This window comes from Cajanus cajan, chromosome 1 (genome assembly GCF_000230855.2).
Source record: "Cajanus cajan strain Asha chromosome 1, NIPB_CcT2T_4, whole genome shotgun sequence".
Classification (NCBI taxonomy): Eukaryota; Viridiplantae; Streptophyta; class Magnoliopsida; order Fabales; family Fabaceae; genus Cajanus; species Cajanus cajan.
In genome coordinates, this window is record NC_138517.1 from 32,231,451 (window position 1) to 32,245,301 (window position 13,851).

Sequence of the window (13,851 nt, forward strand, 5' to 3'; positions counted from 1 at the left end):
GCAAGTTTATAAAGAGCAATGATATAGGTTCAACAAATTATACGATGTATTATTTGTTAACTTTTACAATAACTTTAAAAGTTACACACCCTCTTATTTGTAATTATTTAATTGTGCAATTCTTTTACACCAATAGTACATGACTATTAAATATTTTATAATTATTTTTCTATCATTAATAAATGTAATAAGTGATATAATAAAAAATATTTTAAATTTCTGAACTTTTGTCAATTTTTATTTTTAGTCCCTAAATAATTTTTTTGGTCTTAGTCCGTGAAATTTTTCTTCGGCAGCAAAAATATTTTATGTCAAAGGTGAAATATCAATAGAAAGAAAAATTTTAAAAGTAAAAGTATAATTTGAGAAAAGATTTAGAGCTAAAATTAATAAAAATAAATAAATAAAAGATATTAACAAAAATTTTATAAATTAAAAACAAGATTTTTTCAAAAAAAAAAATTACAAAATATTTTACAAGTATCATTTCGATAGATATAAAATGCTCTCACGAAACAATTTACTACATCTACTGCTTTCTTTTGCAAGCTTCATCACGTCATTCTTAATTCTTAATTAGAGATATATTCAGCTTCGATTCCTTCTCTTAACTATTATTTTCCATCTTTCAAATCAATGGTCATGCATAATTTCTCTTAAAGAAGGAAAATTCATACTACATTAGACAATTTTTCTGAATAACCTAACTTGGTCCCACTACTAGCTAGTCTCAATGTGTTTGATACACAATCTGATACATGTCTATGAAAAGAAAAATGAATTTTTTCATCGTTGAAAAAAACAGAATTTAATTTTAACAGGTCTGATCTTACTAATTAATTAGAAATTATTTTAGGTATGATTTTTTTATATAGTATTTACTAAAACACGACAATTTTTATTATACGGTAACTCACTATAGAATAACAAGGTAAATATTTTTTTTATCTTATAATATTTAAATCCTTAATTAAATTCAAAAGGGATTACCTCTTCTGAAATAAGGATCGTGTCCTTTAAAAAAAATTGTGCTATTAATAATGATTGAAATTGTAATCAATTATAAATTGTTATTTATATTTAATTCCTATCAAAATTTACACCAATTAATTTTTTTTTTCATGAACATTCTCTAATAAAATGTACTTCCTTGATTGAGAAAAGTGAGGATTAACAACTATTGGACTATGATGGGGGCAGCTGGTACACTCTTATGAATAGGTGAACATTCCCACCCTTCTTTGTTGTTAGATACTACAAAATGCTTAGAAATCCAAGTTTCTCCTTTTGATTCTCTTTCATTCACGAGCTCCCTTTGTTTTTCCTCAACTTTCTGCTTTGCATCTCTGGCTTTCTCCCAGTCTTGACTCATAATGGCTTGGCTCAATTCACCCCAAACATTGGCTGATTCTGTTGGCCACACACTCTGATCAACAAACAAGAGAATCTCATGTCACATTCATGAAAACATGACACAACACAGCCACTTGAACAAAAAGTTTAATGGTTTTTTGTGTGCCTAGCTAAATATGTTTTGTTAACTTATCCATCTAAATTCTTCTTTGGAAGAAAAACTTATCTTTAAGCAAAATGACCAAAGAACACATAAACAACACCATAAAGATAACACATTTGTTTAACTGGTTCTATCCCTTGTCTTTTATTTTTTTCAAAATTGATAATTAAGCATTAATCTATGATTTTCGTTGATCAAACATCATTTTAATACTGTAAAAATCAATTTTGTGAACATCAAATTGATCTTTTGTATTTCAAGACAGACCTTACAACCACATAGTTAAAAGACTTGGTTCGATCCCTTTTATTTAATTCTAGAGCACCTCAATAAATATATATTATTACTATTTAACATGCTTACTTTTCCAGCAATTACAAATAATCATGAAATAAAATTCCTAGGCACATTATGCCCCATCAAGAAATGCTTTTGCAGGTTATGCAGAAGATCTTGTCATGAACGAAATGAGAAATAAATTAACAACAAAAGCAAGAGAAATAGGGTGCAAAGAATATAATTTTAGTACCTCCAAATCCTTGAGTATAGGAGCTCCGATCCCTGAAAAAACTTCCTTTGCATCATATATAACTCTTACTTTCCCATCACTTGTATCCTTCAAGTTTACGGTACTGCATAACAAACAAAATGGATAAGAAGATGCACTATGGTTAAAAGGGTACTATTCTTGAAAATAACTTAAAGCACATAACTCGTGAAAAAGTTAATCAATTGTGTAACATGTCCTTTACTTCACCAAAAGAACTTTCTTGCTCTCTACTATTGTGCATCTTATGTATTTAGATTATAAAATTGTTTATTTATTTTCTTATTGAAAATTTCTTTTATTTTTCTAAGTTATATCCAAACAAACTTTATATATAATTGTTGGTGTTTTTCTTCGATTAGAATTATAATTTTATCTCAATAATAATACTTGCTTTAGAAGGAAGATAATACCTATCCCAATGACCATCAACTTCAAATAGAAGTTTCAACGATGAAGAATCACAGATCTTCCCTTTGACCACTCTATGATTGCCCCCGATTCCTAGAAAAGAATGACTTGATCTGTATGATAACTCAGCTACTAGGCCTGTCTCTACACACCGTACACTTACTGTGCCAGCCCAATCAGCCCCAGTTACGGGAAGAATTCTAAGTACAAGATGAGGACAATTCATTTCATATGTTTCACCATGATTTAGTAGCTTCAGTTGCCGTTTACCATACACTTTAGCTTCCACTGATGTGCCTGTACATTACAACAGTATCATAAGTTAAAATCAACTTATATATGATATACTTCAATTTATTGAAATGTTAAACAGGAAGCTTCTAAAATGTTGAGGTACATAAGTTAATTTTAATTTTCTTGAAAGTTTGATTCAGTTTATCTTCATTTTCTATTAGTGCATTTTGAAAAGTTTAGTCAATCGAAGCCTTAATTTTGATCATTGGTGAAGAATAATTTATTACATCCAAGACTAGCATTACAAATTGTGATAAAAACTTCATCATAAGCAATTTAATGCACAGTTCTGGATTCAAAATCAGAAAGATCTTTAAAGGGTCAGATAAACTCTGACATTGTGGGTCCCTAAACCCTAATAACTCTGACAAACTGCAAGTCTTTTTTTTTTTTTGTGGTGCCAGAAATTATCAAATGCAGCACATGATAGAAAGGATTTATAATAAGTGTGTCTAATTATAGTTGCATCTTAGACTTCGAAATCTGATTGGTAACCATACAAATGCATAATATAAAAAATGTCTCTTTTGGTGATATCAGGTGACTGTTTAATTAATTAATTAATTAATCACATACTTTCGCATGCCATCACTCAAAATTCAAAACTTTTGGACCAAACAGGCAAACATATGAAAGTTTATTATTGAGTTTAGGTATTGATATTTTGAACTACTTATGATTCTAGAAAAAGGTCAAATGATAGTGAGATACCATTAAACTTTGGATCAGGTCTCTGGCACCATATCATTTCAATGTTTTCCTTCTCATCTGTTGCATGGAGAGCAGATACTGGAGGGTGATGTGAAATCTGCAGACAAGTAAACCAAGAACCTTATTATCTTGGAAATGAATATCAACACAAATGACCAAGCCAAACATTATGTTTGAACTTTAAACTAATTAGTAAAGACTGACTCAGAAAAGCCACCAATTGAGATATCAGAAACTGGATTTTTTTACATTTTCTCTGTACAGATTTTTGTAGAACAAGCAAAGAAAAGCATACAATTGACGATTGATGTGATCAGAAGAAAAAGGAAAACAATGTTGCAGAAATTGCTTTATGATTATCATCACTTTATCAAAAATTAGAATAAGATCATGTCTTAGCATTTTGTGACCAAACTAAGCATTTAGCCGTATGAAGAAATGAGGAGCAAGTACCTGTTCCAATAAGACATTAAGATTTCCCTTTGAAACATGGTGTGTCTCACCAAGAATAGGATTATAAGGAGCAACCCCAAAAATCACAGGGCGAGTGGTAGATATGCTCCATGCTACCACAGATATGAACCTATCCAAAGGACTCTGCCCTCTGTTGCACATGCTTAACAAGTCTGAGCCTGTGCAGTACACTGATTCACCATAACACTGTAGTTGTGATTTTGGCAAGTTGAAAAGTGGTGGCAGCTGCAAGTTGAGCACAAGATTTTCATCATTCTCTATAATATGGTGACACAACTATTTGATACACACTAATGAAAACATAATTATAAACACATAAACACACAATACAGCCTTGCAGAAAATTTTCTGCAAGTACTAATTAATTTTAGTCTTCTAATAATTTTTTTTTAATTAATTTTAAATTTTAAAATAGTTTATAATATCACTAATTGTTGATATGACTTGCATCTCAACTTGTCATATGATATACTAGTCTAGAATGAACATGGATCTAATATGAATACATAAATGTCATATCATTACTAAACTTAATAAAAACAGATTTAATGAAATTTGAAATATATAGTAATTTCTTATACTAAAACATATATATTATGATTTAAGAAAAATAATAAGAAAGTGTAGATGTTTGTATGAAGTACCTGAAAGCGTGTGAGGTCAGATCCTGGGCGTACATTTTTGAATAAACTGAGAATGCGTTGCATAAGATTAGGAGCTTTATAAGACGCGTCTGAATCTGATTCCTTTTCTATTGTCATTGGCTTCGTCAGCACTATTTTCTTCTCTTCCATTTTCACCTGCACCAATCCATTCACATTCTTATTCTTATTCTTTGCGCGTTATCTTAAAACCCATTCAAAAAGTTACAACAGTATATGTATAAACCAGCTAGTTAATTAGTAATAATAACACAAATTAGTTCAATAATTGCTGCCAAAATGTCGCAAATTATGAATAAAATAACAATAATTGACACCAATTTATAGCATTTATATATATATAGGGAATAACTTATTCCCTCCAATTACTCTCTCCTAAACATTTTTATGTATAAATATTATTATAAATAAATTGCAACTGAAAATAATTAAAAGTAATAATAAAAAAAGATATATTAAAATTTGAATAAAATTATTTTAATAATTACTAATCAATATTGGATTTTTGCAATATTATAAAATATTATACTACTGGAAATAAGAAAATAAATAAATATATCAAAATAAAAGGATCAATTTGGTTAAAAAATATTTTAATAATTACTAACGATCATTAACGTTAATTAAGAATTAAAATATTTTTTAAAATGCAAATCTAATAATGATTACTAACCATTTTTATAAAAAAGTGTTAGTATATTATTCTTAGTAAAACTTGAATAATTATACCAATTTATTTTATTAAATATATTTTTAATCAAAAACCCTTAAAAATACACACAATATAAAATGATTAAATTAGAATGAAGTACATTTTAAATGAAAATAATAATTTTTATTTTAATTAAAATCAATCCTTTTAAAAGTTAGTCTAAGATTTTATTATATATATATATATATATATATATATATATAATAACATTAAAATAAAAATACATTTAACGAAAGTATAAAAAAAAATAAGAAAGTGTATGTATATGTATGATAATGGTGTACATTTTATTTTTTCACATCTTATTTTTATATTTTTTGTTTATTTATAATATTTTGTGTTTTTATCTATCTCTTTCAATAAGATAATTATTATGTTATTGTATTTCATTTTTTTTTTAATTATTTTACAATTCTGAAACAAAGGGAGATGACTCTTTGTCCGTGATTTAGACATAAAAAAGATACAACTTTTTTGTATTAAGTTTATATAATTACATCATTTTTCCAAAATGATTTTAAATATAAAACAAAATATTTTGCTAGATAAAAACCAATTTATTATTGATAAAAAATATTAACTAAATCTCCATGCATTATACAGGTTAACTGACTAGTTATTACAAATTATTATTATGTTAAATATAATTATAAAAATAATGGGCTCACCGGAATTCTTCTCGTTATAACATTTACAAGTCCTTTAAATTAAAGTTGAAGATCAATGTTCAGTGACGAAGGCCAAGATGATAGAGGAGACTAATTATAGATATATTTATTTCCTAACAAATATATTAGTATTATAAATCTTAATTATTGCTTGTCATTATTAAAAAAATAAACAGAGAGATTAACAGCCATAAATAAATAAAACAAGTTAATTGGTGTTTCTCAAAATTTGTCTTCCTCATTAGTACTATTCGAGAAAGAAACAAAGTGTTGATTAAAATTTATATAATATATACGAAAAATATTACATGAACATGACATTTTGTATAAAGAAACCATCATTCTTAAACCTTAATTTTAGTTTTCTTATCTAAAGTAAAATCAACGATGACTACGATGCTCTCTTGGCCTGCAAATTGCAAATAAGTCCAACAAAATGGACAAAATTTGACCAAAGACACCTAGTAATAGCCAAATTAAGGTCTAACCCGTGTCCCATATACCACCAAAAAAACAAAAGCCAAAACCAAATTCTTTTTTGTATATATAATCAGAATTTTGGATTTATAGTATGGTCTAAAAAACAATGTCCTCTAAATATGACCAACTCGTATTTTTTTCTGTAAAGGGGTTTTCATAAAATTAAGTTCATAATGTAGGATCACTTACAAAAGAGAATAACATAAATTACTAACTTGCATACATAATCATTGATATTTGTATAAAAACAACATCATTCAACAAGAATACTTGGTACGACATCGTTTTCAGAAAGCCAATGAAAACACATTCAACTACAGAATCGCCAGCTCGAAATTGACATTAATATTCAAAGGCATATTGGCATGCCCGTGAAGGCGTGAACTAAGGATTTACAATAATTAATAACTTAAACTTTTTATTTTCTTTTCTCATCCACATGCATGCTTTGAAACTTGAAAGAGAGAATCAATATATTAATCTAAAATATATTCCATTCACACCACCAACTGTTACATTAATATATACTAATCATAAAGATATAGATTAGCTTCCAAGTCCAGAAAACAAAGAATATATCTGTGATTATACATACATATATATATATATATATATATATATATATATATATATATATATATATATATATATAATTGCATGCATCGGAAAACCACTCATTTTGCCGTCCAAAGACTAAAACCACCGTTTTAGGTGGCATAAAATAGGCATCCATTGAGGATAAAAAGACAACACAAACACCCAAAGGAACATAATTCATACATAAACGTATATCATCGCATATATATCTAAGATAATTAAAAACATATGAAATAGAGAGAAACATGGTATAAGAAAAGTAGAAGAAGAAACAAAGCAAGAGATTAGAGCACATACCATTGTTATTGTGTCTATATATGTTGAAGAAGAAAGGCAGATTGAGAGAGAAGAAAATTTGAAGAAGAAGAAGAAAGTGAAGATTGTGAGAGAGAAATGGGAGATGTTAAAGGAGAGTGTGGAGTGCTTTGGTTTTGGTGCTGAAAATAAGGAAACACAAATGAATTGGCCCGTGTATAGAGATGGCCAATAAGAAATGCAATGGGTGGGGTATATATATGAGTGTGTGTGTGTGGTTGTATTTTCCTATTTTTGTGTGAAGTGAATTTGCAATTGCTTTCACACACGACCGACCTATATATTACTTGTCTATACTTTAAATGCTTGACTTTTTTTTAAAAATAATTTTAGATATTTCTAATGAATTAGTTTCGTATATCCTCGTCATTATTAAAAGTGTAAAATTTGATGTTCTTTTAAGTTCTTAAAATATTAAGAAAATCTTTATTATTTTGTTTCAAGTAATTAATTAATATTTGGAGATTTTCTTTTCGTTAATGTGATTTAGCACCACTTTTTCTTGTTTTTTTTTACAAAAACATTAGTAATTTCTTAACTATAATATTGATATGAAATATCTGTCGTTAGATGTAGTAACTAATTTCTACATCGAAGATCTTCAATACACATAAAGTGACTATTATTCTTCTTAATATTAATAAAGAATTTAACAAAAATACAAAATGGTATAATAATTTAAATTATATTTTTTTTAATTTGATAGGTTGGTATGGTGATTAGGCACATCTCACGCATTATAGAAAGATCTATTTAGAGAAAAAATATCATATTAGATGAAAAGAAAAGAAAAAAAAAACCTTTGAATATCACAAACGAGATTAGTCTCTAATAACTGATTGAATTCAAATATTCACATTGATTGCCTTAGTATAGGTTAGTCGAGCAAACACCCAAGGCCCTATTATTGGAGGGGTACAAAAATGTTATTTTGTTTATATAATATAAAAGTAAAAGTTTACATAATTAAATCATATAAAAATGTGTTAGAGAAAATAAATTAATTGCTAATAAATTTACCCAAAAATTAATAATTGTGAACAATTAATCAACAATTATTTTCTTCATTGATCCACAAAAACTTATCCATAATTCTAGGAAAATAAATTAATAATATTAAATATAAAAATTTAAAAAGTAATATATTATTTATTTTTTTCCTGTGAGAACTTTTATAATTACTAATATAAAATTATAAATAATGATTGTCTTTAATTTTTTTTATTTATCTTTAATTTTTTTAATTCTCTTTCTACTTTTAAATCGTGATCTATTTATCTAAAATCACAACACAAACTTTCACCTCTTCACCGTAAACTCCTTTATAATGTGTTACAATTGTTAACCTATTTCTCAATGTGTAGTTGTCTCTAAAAATAATTCATAATTTCATATAAATATACTTTGCATTTTGTATTTTTTTAGCCACTATATATTTAATTCTTTATATTTTACGCTTTAAAATTGTGAATAAAATTATAAATAATATTCAAATAATTATATACACTTTTTTTTTTTTGACTTAGCTCTGCCACACCTAAAACTCAAGGGGGCCCTGAATAATCATTATTAAAGATAAACTTTTTTGTCTTTTTAATTTTAGGCCGCAAGTTGTAATTATGAATTATCCATTTATGAATTATCCATTGCCAATAGAGTATCAAATAAAGTAAAATATCTTTGAATTAATAACATAGAAGTGTGGAGGGGCGAATGATTGATCCATCATACACTTGCAAAAACATAAAATAAAAAGAAAAGATTAAATGTATTTTATACAAAAGAATATTCTTTTTCTCTCTAAATATCTATAACATCGAAAGTCAAAAGAATTTTCCAAGGTGTGCGACGCACTATATATATTATTATATCATGGCATGAACCTTCTAATAACATATGATCTAATATTAATTAAGGAGAAAGAAAGCACTTATATCTAAACACGGTTGAATAATTGAACTATTATGGATTGCATAATTAAAATTAAAAAAAAAAAAGGCAAAAGGAAGTTGGTGGGTGGCGCACTTTTGCCCCACTTTATAATAGTAAGACTATTTAAAGACGTATTGAAACGTGTTTAGGGTTCTTGTTTTTTTTTTTTTTTTTTTTGAGATATAGCTTTCCTATTCATATATTCATATATTCATATATTCATATATTCATATATTCTAACTCCAAAAAGAAAAGGTACAATATTCATTTTACACGTAGAAAATGTCAATATTAAATATTAAAGATATCACATAAATTCTTTATGTTAGGAGGGAGACGTCAACTAAGACGTCAAATATTTATATGTTCAAATATTAGATGATAAAAATATTAATTACTTCCTTTTAAGAAAATGTTAATCAACTTTGTTTGACACTAATTTTAGGAGGTGAAATATTTCAATGGATTTTTCACAAGTTGTCGCTCATGTTATTTTATTCAAACAATGTATATATGCAAGTGCAAGAAAAAGTGAGAGAGGCGACTGCATGCCTACGACTTATTAGGTCTATTTATGCCAAATTATTTAGTTATCTTGGTGTTTCTTATATAAGGTGGTGTGGTGGTATGAGAAATATTTCTTTGGACATGAATGAGGTAATATTATTAAGTAATGGTGTTGAAAATTGAATTAATTTAAATGAAAAATCGAAAATCAATCCAAAAAGTTGAAAATCAATAGGAAATTACAAATTAGTAATTTTGTTTGGTTTTTTATTTTCTTATTATGTATGATTTCCTATTTTCAATATAGTTTATTCCATATATAAGGTCAAGATTCAAATTTTGAATAATTTTGTTAAAGGACATAAATTATTACCACTCGTGCCAACTAATATTGGTAAATGATTGAGCCCTTAAACACTTTAATGGTGTGTTTGGATGAAGAATTTTATAAATTCAAGGAATTTGAAATTCTTGGTATTTAAATTACTTTGATTTCAATTTCTATCATTCTTAAAATGTTTTATTTGGATAAGTCAATTCATATTTTTAAATTTTAAATTGTTAATTTGGATAGGATAATTTGATTCTACCATGATAAAATTAATTTTAAAAATATATTTGTATGTTAAGATTTTTAAATAAAATCTTATAAAAACAAATATTAGCCAAATTTTAAATATTTAATAATTTTAAAAATTAATATTAGATAATATTTAATAATTTTAAAAAGTATTTTTAATATTCAATAATTAAAAACATGAAGAGATAAGATAAAATATATAAGTGAAATAAGAAAAAAAAAATATGAGAAATTTCAAATTCTTACTTTTTTTGGAGAATTTGAAATTCTACTATTTCAAGGAATTTCACAAATGTTTGGATTTCAAATTCTTTGTAAATTCTCCATCCAAACAAAGTATTTCACCTCAAAGAATTTGAAATTCTTCAAGTAAATGAATTACCCCATTTAAATTCCCCATCCAAACACACTCTAAAGGATTTGTGAATCAATTGATGAAGGTAGAAATGAATATTGATGATGACTTACATATTTGTTTACTCCTTGGTTCTCTTCTTAAGAGTTGGGAGACATTAATTGGTTGTCACTCTTAGCAATTTTTCTCCATGTGGACAACTTAACATATATATTGTTGTAGACTGTTTGCTAAATGAAGAGACAAGGTGGAGAGAAAGAGGCTTGAGTAGCTACTTCGAAGCCAATGTTGTTGAGAATAGAAGGAGTGAGCAAAGATAAAAAGGAGGAAGTCATGGAAAATAATGAGAAAGATCCAAATCTCATACCGAAAGCCTAACTTAATTTTAATGTGGCAAAAATAATCACAAAAGGTCAAAATGCAGATTCTTGAAAAGGGATAAGAAAGTTGGAATAGTTCATCTTGATCAAATAGAACCTAAAATAAGGATGAAAAGAAAAACCACTACAACGATGATATTAGGCAATGAGAACATTTTCGTATTTGGTGAAGAAAACTATTTAAATGTTGCATTTGATAATTGTATTTGGATAGTTGATTCTGGTGCATCCTTTCACGTCACACATCATGTAGAATTCTTCTCATCTATCAAAGGGGAGACTTTGGTATAATGATGGGAAATCAGATCACAAGTAATATTATGGACTTATGTGAAGTGACTTTGAAGACTAAGAATGGAAACAAGTTGGTGTTGAAGAAGGTAAGACATATACCTAAGATGCGCCTAAACCATATCTTAGCAAGAAAGTTAGTTAGAGATCCTTGTGAAAGATCACCTTCCACGAATAAAGGGGAATCCACTTGAATCATGTGAAGATTGCCTTGCAAGTAAGGCACATAGAGTATCATTCAAAAGACCAGACAATGTTAGAAGAAGAAAGTTGATCCTAGATCTTGTATAGGTACATGCTTCCATACTTTTGTGGATAGTAACTTTAAGGTTCATCCTCATACTCATTGCGTACCCATACCCGCTACATGCATTTTACTTATTTGTAAAATTAATAATTTAATGAAAAACTACAAAATTAAAAAATGTTGCAACTAAATTGAAAATTCACTCTTAAATTATCCAAACATGATCTTAAATCATTCAGACATAAGTCATAACTCAACCAAATTAAATTAAAACATAACACTCAAAATATAAATTCTAGTCGTTTAATTTAATATCATCATTTATAAAGGTGAGAAAACAGGTCAGACTAGGCTTTAGCGGTTTGAGCTTGACTTACAACATATTTACTAAGCTAGAATTTGCATTGTTTACTTGCTACAGACCTTTTTTAATGTCCAACCTAGTCTACTTAAAAGTCTTACTTGATGTGATAACTTATTTTATACAAGGCTCATAAATAGACCTATAGGCCTAAGTAGGTCAATAAACCTTATTCATCACCTAAGTTTTTCATTTTTTTTTGTTATAGAATGATTGTACAAAGGTTCAGACCACGCTATTATATTAAAAAACAAATTCTCTCCATAAATTCATAATTTAAAATTTACTAATGGAGGTTATGTATGTCAAATATATGTAGAATTTTTTTTAAAATTTACAATCAATAATTGAAACAACCATCATCCCACAGCTGAAAAATACACAAAGCAAAATAATATATAAATCTAAAAATGTGCAAAGGTCTGTAGCATTATTCTTACATTTGTATAATAGTAACAATTTCAAGTTTTCAAATTAATTAAATTATTTTAAAAAAATATTTATAATTATATATTAAATATTAATATTATTATATATTATACGATCTTATATAATATCATTTATTATATAAGTAGGTTAAACTCTTCAATGATCGACATTTTTTAAAGTTTAACCTAACATTTTTAATTAAATTTTTTTTAAAAAGAATAAGTTTTTCAAGTCATAGATGTTTGATGTATCACTCCAAGTTTTTAACAAATAATAAATAATTAATTAAATGTATTTTATAAAATAAATCAAATATTCTTTTGAAAAATAAAAAATAAAAAAGTTTTATAAATATGAGAAGGATTTTTGAAAAAAAAATAATATATGTACTTTTATATTAATTAAATGTGTTTTATAAAGTTACGAAGGGTTTTTTTTTGTGAAATTTTAATATTCATTATGAGTTATTTTGGAGAGTAATATATTATTTTAATTAAATTAAAAGAAGAGATGTGTATATAGGTTGACTTGGGTTATATTTTCTAATTCAAGGATTAAAGAGGGGGCTAGGAAGTTTTAGAAGGGTTAAAAGTTTCAATTGGCATTTTGTGCTTGTGAAAAATTTATGCTTCTCTCATCTCTCTTTTCTCTTAAACAAAGAAACCCTTAGGGAGAACACACAAGCTGTTAGAGGTTACTTTGGAGATTCTCATCCTTCATCAGTTGTTTATCGAGGTAAGAAGGAGTGAAAGTTCTTGCTCTAGGTTGTGGGTTATTGTTGCATAACGAGATAGGCCCTCAATCCTATTATTTGTATGTTTTGTTGCTCTGCAAGGGAACCTTGAGAGCCCCCTTATTTTGCTTGTACTTTGAGTGCTTGTTAATATCATGTTTCCTTGTGTTCCTATTGATGTGAATTGTGATTTGAATGTTGCACTTAAGGATGTATTGGTATGTCTATGAATTTGTGAGGAAGCTTTAGTTCTTGTAGGAAATCCTTGCTATAAAGAAGTTTAGAGAATGATGCAATTGGGTGACACTTGCGTAATTAATGTATGTTTTGAGTGATTGATAGTATAAAAGAATGGTATTAGACTTTAATTTAATCTAAGGTTTTACCAATTGATTTCGGATTAAAAGTGTTGAAAATGGTTTGAGTGAGATTTAGAACCCTAAAATCGCACTTTTGCACAAGTGCAAACTTTATGATCATGTTGAGGACATATTTATGACACTAAGCGTGATAATTCATAAGTGCTCCCAATTCCCTTGGTGTAAAGTGCCAAATATGCCTCATTAGGCATTATTTGATGCGATTTATTTGTAAGTTTCTCATTGAGCATTGACTTAGCCATGCTAGGTACAAAACTTGCAAAGATTTC

At 27.2% G+C, this 13,851-nt stretch overlaps 1 protein-coding gene across 1 annotated transcript; it reads right to left on the bottom strand.

The window, feature by feature from the left end:
* Nucleotides 1-1,038: 1,038 nt before the first annotated feature.
* On the bottom strand, nt 1,039-7,566 carry LOC109804369 (oxysterol-binding protein-related protein 4C). Its single transcript, XM_020366185.3, has 7 exons — nt 7,370-7,566; nt 4,598-4,753; nt 3,933-4,178; nt 3,480-3,576; nt 2,477-2,771; nt 2,046-2,148; nt 1,039-1,426 (listed from the first exon to the last, which is right to left on the bottom strand). Exons 1-7 carry the CDS (start codon nt 7,370-7,372, stop codon nt 1,178-1,180), a joined length of 1,149 nt encoding a protein of 382 aa, XP_020221774.1. The 5' UTR covers nt 7,373-7,566; the 3' UTR covers nt 1,039-1,177.
* Nucleotides 7,567-13,851: the final 6,285 nt, after the last annotated feature.